Genomic DNA, 8582 nt, shown 5'->3' with positions numbered 1-8582 from the left:
GGCCTGGCGGCCCACACGGCCTTTTCTTTCCGAAGGTAGCTGTTCCTTTATGATCATCCCTTGTTGATTGGTCATTTTTGTTGTAGCTTTTCTGTGTTCTAGTTCTGGTCATTTCATTACCTTGGCTCTCAGAATCTATTGGGGGGGTTTCTGTTTACTTTCAATCATTTATAGTGACTTGCTTTTTGGTTTAACTGGTGGCTTTTGGGTGGCACTCATGGCTTGATTTTGATTGGTGGGAGGCCTGAGACCCCACTGGGAGTTGGGAAAGCTTCCTGCAGAGAGAATGCATCTGCTCTTCCCTGGTATCGAGGGACACCGCTGTCTGGGAGGGCCCGTTGAGCAGGAGAGCGCCAGGCTGTCTTCTGGACTCTGCTCTGGCCCACGCTCAGCAGCAGCCCCCAGGAGCCCTGCCCTTCCAGCTGCTCACATAGTTGGCCTGACCCCAGCGCCTCTGCTCCAGGCCCAGTTCAATGCTTTTGTTTGCTTATTTGTGAAAGTGGGAGGAAGTGAGAGCTCTCCCCGAACTCTTATGGAATGTCAGTGTCTCAGATGGTGTTTCCACCCTGGGTTAGGGTCCGGCTGTGTGTGTGTGTGGAGGGGGAGGTCCCTTCAGAGCGCCTGGGCAGACCTAGTGCCCAAGGCAGCCTCTGGGTTATGCCATCTAAACATCCTTTTCTGTAGTCTTAGTGGAGTGTGGACAGAAGTGGGTTAGATGTGAGTGTTCAGTCCACCATCTCTGCCAGGACACCCCTCCCATCACTTCTCAACGTCCTACCCCTACCTTCTAACCCCCCAGTGCCACCAGCTGCTCCGCCCTGCCCTGGTCACGTGCTTGGTGTTGCTGAGCACGGTGGACCATCGCCATGACCTTCCCCTCCTCCTGTATTTGGCACTGACGATCACTTCTGCCTCCTCCTCAACGTGCCAGCTCTGGGTCTCGCCCCTGCTGGGCCCAGCCGGCAGCCCCTCGAAGCCCAGGGTACACATTCCCAGCCTGTGTGAGAGACCTGCAGGTATCGCAGTAGATGCTGGGACAGCGCATTTGGCCCAGTGCCCTTCAGCCACCCAGTAGCACGCCGAACCCACAGGAGCCTCGGAGTGCACCTGTCCTCACTCATTCCCTCACTCTCCCTGGGCCGATCCAGGCAGCCAAAACCTTCCTGTACTGAATGTTGTGACTAGAGTTGACACCACCACCACCATCATCACATTGTCACCGTCATCATCACCACCATTATCACCATCATCATCACCATAACCAGCATTACCACTGTCATCATCACTGTCACTGTCATCACCACCATCATCATCACCACTGTCACCATCATCACCACCATCATCACCACCACTGTCACCATCATCATCACCACTGTCCCTGTCATCCCCACCACCATCATCACCACCATCATCACATTGTCACCGTCATCATCACCACCATCACCACCACCATCACCATAACCAGCATTGCCACTATCATCATCACTGTCACTGTCATCACCACCACCACCATTATCACCACCATCATCACCATCACCACCACCATCATCACCATCACTGTCACCATCATCACCATCATCACCACCACTGTCACCACCATCATCACCATCACCATCACCATCATCATAACCAGCATTACCACTGTCATCACCACTGTCACCATCATCATCACTGTCATCACCACCATCATCATCACCGCCACCACCATCATCACTACTATCCACCAGCACCAGCACCAGCACCATCGTCACCACCAGCAAGTATTCCATCCATTCTTCTCCAGAGCTGAGCACTGTGTAACGCAAGATTCCTTTACTGTTTACTTCCATCATCTGTCTCCCAAATCTCCGCGCCTTAACACGACAAAGGTTATATCTAAGTTGGCTGCAGGTTCGAGGCACTCTCCAGGGTGGGGGTCCTCAGTGTGTGAGCTCCAGGTGGCATCTGCGAAGGCGCCTCCATGTTGTCATACACTTTGGGGTCTGGAGCATCTGACATGAGCAGTAAAAGTTCTGGCCCCAAATGACACTTGTCACTTCTCCCCCTGCCCCGGAAGGAGGGGAGGCAACATGGTGTCGACAGGGGTCTGTACCGCTATATCTGCCCCCCACCTGCGGTGTTCTTTTGGGACTGTACACGCCCTATATAGAGTACATGGTCCTGGGAGACCTGCCTGCCGGTCTGTCATGGGACTGGTGTGTGTAGCGTGTGTTCAGGTCAGACTCCGTGCTTGGTTCTATGGAACGCTCTCAAGTTCGCACTCCGGCTGCATAACACAGTCATGTGCTCAATCACGTTCTCCCCATGACGATCCTGCACCTGGGCATGGTGGGTCTGACTTTGTAGTTTGCTGTTTCCTCTAATTTAGGGGGGCCCTGCTGACTCCCTTATGTGTCGGTGCATTTAGATTGTGAGTTCATGTTACAGCGGGAATTCTGTGAGTCCCGAATCCACAGTAGGGTCTCCAGGGAGGACTTGTGCTCATGTCTTCCAGGAGCCTCAGGGCGTCACCAGCCCAGGAACTTTCAAGCAAAACTTTTAACGGGTGTTTCGATCTCCTGCCTGTGTGAGCAGGGGCTGACATTCAGGAATTTTCAGGGACAATTTTTTTCTTCTCCGCAGAGCCAAGTGCAAGAGAGGCCGTGCCCTTGTAGGGCCAGCTGTTTGTTCGCTCTGCACTGGGGTGTAGGGGGGGCACGCTGTGAGATGAGAGCCTCGGACATCCCAGGCCAGCAGGGCATCCAGGGTGGAGTCTGGCTCCTGCGCGTGCACTTACCCAGTGGCTGCTTGCTGTTTGGCCATGGAGGAATTCCGTGCCTTCTACCGCTTCATCAGGGCATTATCTTTTTTTAAAGCGTGTCTCATTTTGTCTGGTATCTTATGTGCTCAGTGTCAGGACTCGGGCAAAACAGATGAGGAGAGTGGAGTCCCTGCTCATTCAGCAAGAATTTGCTGTGTCTGCCACGTGCCCAAGCAGTGCTGTCACCACGTGAGTGCCCTTCACCCCAAAGCCATTCGCTGGGAGCCTGCACGGCCAGCTCCTAGGGGCGAGGGTGTCCGTGAGCAGACAGACCCAACATGGGGCCTCGCTGGAGTGCAGGGCTAGGCACACGGGGCTCCCTGAGGAGCTTGGCCGGTACCCCTCCCTGGGGAGCGCTGTCAGGAAGCATCTCTGAGGGGAGCCCCAAGATTACATGCCCAGAACATTCTGCAGAAAAGTGCCTCCTCTCAGGGACGCTGCCAGTCTGTGTAGCAGCACTTCCAGGCCTGAGCGCGTGTTTAAGGCACTCGCTGGGCCTTCACCCCCCACCCCCGCCTTTAGCAAAATGGTCACAGGCAGCTGCTTTCCTCCTTCCTCCCCGAGGCCAAGGGTCAAGGTGACCTTTGGGGACCTGAATCTGGAGAGAGGAATGGGGCCAAGGAGGGGAGTGTTCGCAGAGGATGGAAGGGCTCTGAGGTCGAGTTTGCAGGAAGGCCTGTCAGGGAGGGGAAGGGGCATCTCCCGGCCAGGAACTTGCTGTGTCAAGGGGGAGCTGAGCCCCGTTCCTGAGAGGGCCAGCAATATGGCCCCTGGGTCCTGGAAGGCATGGGGGCGGCCTGCCTGGGAAGGGGGAGCGCTCTCCAGGCCCCTGGCTGCAGGGTGGGTGAGAGAGAGGGACCTGCGGGAACCCAAGCAGGAGGAATAATGGCCTGAAAGTGTCTCCATCTCCCACTGTCCTCTGAGGGCCCAGCCCAGCCTCCACTCGGCTCCCTGGGGAGTCCCTGAGGGATCCATGCTGGTGGCACAAGGTTTCGAACCCCCAACCTCAGACAAGGGCCAGGGCAGGCAAGCAGTGAGCCCTCCGGGCCATCTCTGAGGTGGGGCCCTGGTGCTCAATGGCCTGGGGAGGGGACTGCAGATGTGCAGGGAGCCTGGCACCATGTTCACATGTTCTGACGTTTGCTGTGTGCTCTTCAAGGAAGTCTGGGGGAGACCCTGCTCCGGGGGCAGGTGGGCGGCCCTTGTCTGCCCTCGTCCAGTGCCACCAGGCGATGGCCACCAATGTCAGGAAACAGATAGTCTTTATTCAAGTGCAAGATCAGTCATGTGACAATGCCAGGTGAGGTACCCCAGCCTGACCCCCTTTTTATCTCCTGTGGCGTCACTGCTTGGATGCCAGGAGCAGCCAGTGCCCGGGCAGCCTTGCTCCAGGACCGAGGTATTTCACAGCCAGCACATGCGGCTCGGGCTCCTGGGCCTGGGGCGGGTGGCTGTCCTGCAGGGCACCCAGCCAGGCATTGTGCACACGTCCTCTGCACGGAGGACCATGGCCGCACGGTGGCACACACACCGGACATGGGTTAGAGCAGACGTGTGCGTCTCCACACGAGCGGACCTTAGGATGTGGGGCCACGAGGGAGAACTTGCAGAAAGGAGACGCCTGCTCCTGATGCCCCTCCGGCCCGCGGGCACGCTGTGCAGAGCGTCGGTCAGCAGTGCGGCTCAGAGGTGATGAAGCTGCGCTCGGCCTGCTCGCTGAGTGGCCCCAACCCAAGCGACTGGGCCCGTGGCTCACACACAGTTGTCAGGGACGCACTCGGCCTCCTCTTCAAGCTCGGGGCAGGGCGCCCCATGGTTGGCAGGCTGCACGCGGACATAGCGAGTCCTGGTCTTGGCTCCCAGCTTCCCGCACAGACCTTCGCACAGCCCCCAGGATGACCAGAGGGAGACCTCGCAGTCCAGCGGCGTTTCTGGAACTGGACCAAGCACAGAAGGGACCTGTGAGCCGCAGGGAGGAGGAGCTGTGGCAGAAGGGCACCCCGGTGTGGTCACCCCTGAGACCAGCTCCAGACTGCGGAGTGGAGAGGAAGCGCCTTCGCAGCGTGGTTCAGTCCGCGACAAGAAAGTGCCACCCACCCTCCTAAGGAACCACGGAAACGGCTTGACTTAATGCTCCTCCGCTGCGAGCCGAGTGCTTGCTCCTCTCCACAGGCAGCGTGGGGACGAGAGCCCGGGGCTCAGCCATGCCCACATTCCTGGGGGAGAGGACCCCTGCTGTGAATCCAGTCACTGACCCGCTCAGAGCTGACCACGCGAGCATGGCCCCACACTCACCAGCGCCTGACACCGGTATCCCGCCCCCGTGGGCAGGGCCACCTCCCACCTCCTTCCGGCTGCACTTACCAATGTTGGTAAGTTTAGAGCTTGAATCAACCAACTACCAAGTCTCCCAGAATTCTAGTCATCCTCACAGAATGCTCTGAACCACCAAACGCTCGGAACCCCCAGAACCCCATCTTCTTGTACCACCTGCTGTGAACCACCAGGACCCCGGAGGTCTTGTGCCGAACCCTAAGCTCGGGGCCCTGGGCTGTGTGGGCATCAGTGGCCTCTCCCTGGTTTTTCTCCCTTCCTGCCCCTGATGTTGCTGGGGTCCTGGCCCAGCCTGGTGGTGGGCAATCACCCCCAAGAGCCTGGCTTAGAATGGGGTGACCTCCATGGCAAGTTGGGGCTGCTGCAGGGGAGCACCGTGGGGGTGGACGACATGACCTGGCCCCTGGACCGTCACTCCCTGTGGGGTCACATGTGGGCGGCTGGCCTCGGGAGAGTGGGGGGGGGTGAGGTGGTGTTATTGCCACGTCAGACAGTCCCTCTTGGGACACTGCTTCAGGGTTACTCTCGGGGTGAGAGGTAAGAGCCGGTGCAGGGCTGGGCGTCGGCGCTGCTGTTGCCATGAAAGCTGAGCTCAGCCCCGTGTGACACGCTCACCGAGTGGCTCTCTGCCCTCAGGCACCAGTGGTGGCGTGGCGGCTCCCGCGGGCCTGAGCACTTGGCCCAGGAGCACGGCTGTCGAGGGCAGGGAACACGGTAGTGGGGGTGGGACCTGGGCTTACCCGAGAGGCCGTCCCCGATCTCGTTGCCCCTGCCGGCCAGGTCTATGGCAGGAGGCACGAAGGCCCTGGGGCTCTGCCGGAGACGCACCAGGGTCACCCTGGCGATGGGGGGCAGGGCCTTCAGCCGTGGGTAGTAGAAGGAGTTTGCCGGGTGGCTGGGAGAGGAGGAGGTTATCTGGGGAGATGGGAGAAGGGCTGTCAGCTCGGCTGGGGGCCCAGGAGCCCACCTGCACCTGCTGTGTGCTTGGCCCAGGTGGGAGCCAGCAGGGCAGTGTGGAAACACCCCAACTGGGCCTTCGCGGCCCATTGGGGCGCCTGGCGCATGGTCCGGGCAAGGGACCAGGAAGGCCTGGCCTCCTCCGGGCCCCCACCTCGTACCCCCCATCCTGCAGCGCAGCCAGCTCCCTCCTGGGCAGGACCACACCCCTGCTCACTGTGACCCTACGGACAGGGGTGCTGTCCAACAAGAGACAAAGCTGGAAAACAGGAGCTGCCCGAGTGGCCAGTGCTGTCACCGCCTCCCCGTCCCTCACCTCGGTCACTGTGTCCTGCGGGATGGTCGCGAAGTTGGGGGAGGAGAAGGTGAAGCCGCTGTCTGTCCCCGCGTCGTGAGGGTAAAGGTCCACGGTGACCTGCTCTCTCCAGCGGTTCCCATCACACAGGTCCAGACTGTCGACGCCCACAAACCAGTCGGGGCTGGGGACAATCCGGACCACAAAGGACACCTGGGGGGCCAGGGGCTCAGCAGGGTGGCCGCCACGCCCACGCCTCTGCCCTCCTGCCCACCGTCTGCACTTACCAGTGAGTGCCGAGCGTGCACCTCGAACTCCGAGGAGGTGTGCCCCATGCCGCTGGGCACGGCGGGTGCCGAGAACACCTCGTGCACGCTCTGGAGCTTCTCTCCGGCCGCCTCGATCTCCTTCATCAGGGCCCAGGCCTCGCCCCGCTCCGCGAAGTCCCGCAGCCCATTGCTGGCGTACTGGTTCTCCCGCCACATGCTGTAGTCGGAGCTGTGCGCTGCCCCTGTGGCCCGTTGCTGCATGAGCAGCCGCCCCGCGTGAACGCACCCCCCCCTCCCCTCCCCATCCCCGTTACATGGGGATACCCTGTGGCCTCGTGCTGCCCGGAGACACTGCCGGTGACCAGCTCAATGGCCTTCCCCGGACTCTGGCCATCCTGCCCCCCACCCCCAGAGCCCAGGCCATCACCGGCCAGCATGCAGTCGGTGTCCAGCAAACAGAGCTGGCACTGAAGTGAATTGGATGAGAGTGCCCCCAAACTGCGAGGTGTGGTGCCGCTGCCAGGTGCCGTCCCCCCTGCGTGGCCATGCCAAGCGCAGGGGCAGGGCCGCACTTACCCAGCAGGGAAGACCATTGCGCGGGCGGCCGGAACAGTGGGTACTGCTTGGGAAAGGCCGTCTGGCTCCACTTGCCCGTGAAGGTGATGCTGTACTTGGCCAGAGGCCGGGCCGTACACACGGAATCTCCCCGCAGTGGCTGGCTGGCTGTGGTGCCAAGTGTGGCCAGTAGGAGAGCCCAGAGGGCCCTGCCCTGGGCGGCGGCCGGGGTCCGGGTTTCCATCCCCTAGAAGAGGGCTGAGCTCCACAGGCTGCACAGCTGGCCCCCAGACACCCTGCTGCGTGCCAGCCCAGATAGGGCCTTCGCTGACAGCCTGAGCCGTTCCCTCCCTGCTCCGCCTCCGGCTCGGGCTCGGCCTGCCCCCATTCTGGAAAGTGGAAGCTGGATTTGCAGGTGTGTGTCTAGGAACCTAGGGTGCCCGACAGGTTTGGGGCCCTGGTGCCCAGGCGTGGCATCCCCAATTACACACTTCTGGTGTTGCCGTCCGAGGGAACCCAGAACCTGGAGGGGCAGCTTTTGGACTCACTATGCCCAGAACTGCATGGCCAACTCGGGCCTCCCTCCGCGGTGCTGCCGGTTTCTGTATGGGGGTGGGTAATGCCAGGAGGCCGGTGACTTAGGGGTTGGGGTCAGAGGCGCACACGCGGTACTCACCCAGCAGGAGCAGCAGGAAGGCAGGCAGCTGGGCTGTGGCCTGGGATGGTCCCCGCAAGAGCCCAGAGCTCCAATTGATGCTGAGGATGGCACCCGGCTGGCCAGCGGGCCCGGGTCCCCACTGCAGCCGGCGGAGCGCAGAGGAGAAAGGGACTCCGTGCCCTGCAGCTGCCCTGGCCGCCTGGCTCTGAGGCTGAGAGGCTGCTCCGGCGCTGAGGTCACTCTTGCTCTGGTCGGGTGCCTGCCAGTTGCCGCACCCCTTTCTTTGTCTTTCCCTCCCTCCCGGCCTCCCCGCCCTCTCCTCTCCCTGCTGCTCTCTGCTTTCCCAACAGGCCTTCCCAGTGTCTCCCTGGAGGTGGTGCCAAAGCCAGCGTGTTACAGCCGCAGCCGCAGTGGCCTTCCCCTGGTGGTGGGAGTGCCGGAGCCAGGCTGCGAGAGGGGCCTGGGGCCCCGCTTGCTTAGAACACAGCCGCCTCCTTCACATCCAGCTGCCCAGAGCTGGGCGGGCGCCCCCCAGGGAATCAGAACCACGGGGGCCGTGCTCAGGGAGGAGAACCTCCCACCCTCAGGGCTGCCAGGTCCCTCGGGGCAGGAGGCGCCCGTCCCTGACCCACTTCCCTCGAGGGACAGAGGTCAGGGGTGCTTGGCACGCAGGATATCGCTGTCAGATTCAGGTCTGTCTCTGCTCACTGTCAG

General features: G+C 61.2%; 1 protein-coding gene across 2 annotated transcripts; it reads right to left on the bottom strand.

Moving 5' to 3' along the window:
• Positions 1-4067: 4067 nt before the first annotated feature.
• LOC103294519 (spondin-2) lies at positions 4068-8088 on the bottom strand. Of its 2 annotated transcripts, none has more exons than XM_054724288.1 (6): positions 7887-8088; positions 7232-7457; positions 6674-6897; positions 6408-6599; positions 5875-6049; positions 4068-4759 (listed from the first exon to the last, which is right to left on the bottom strand). In XM_054724288.1, the coding sequence occupies exons 2-6, from the start codon at positions 7452-7454 to the stop codon at positions 4590-4592; spliced, it is 984 nt and encodes a 327-aa protein (XP_054580263.1). In that variant the 5' UTR covers positions 7455-7457; positions 7887-8088; the 3' UTR covers positions 4068-4589. The 2 variants fall into 2 exon arrangements, with proteins under 2 accessions (XP_054580263.1, XP_008149142.2); XM_008150920.3 differs by having other exon boundaries at positions 4068-4737.
• Positions 8089-8582: the final 494 nt, after the last annotated feature.

Source organism: Eptesicus fuscus, chromosome 2, assembly GCF_027574615.1.
Source record: "Eptesicus fuscus isolate TK198812 chromosome 2, DD_ASM_mEF_20220401, whole genome shotgun sequence".
Classification (NCBI taxonomy): Eukaryota; Metazoa; Chordata; class Mammalia; order Chiroptera; family Vespertilionidae; genus Eptesicus; species Eptesicus fuscus.
The sequence above is the reverse complement of the archived record's forward strand: the minus strand, read 5'-3'. Positions and strand labels throughout refer to the sequence as shown.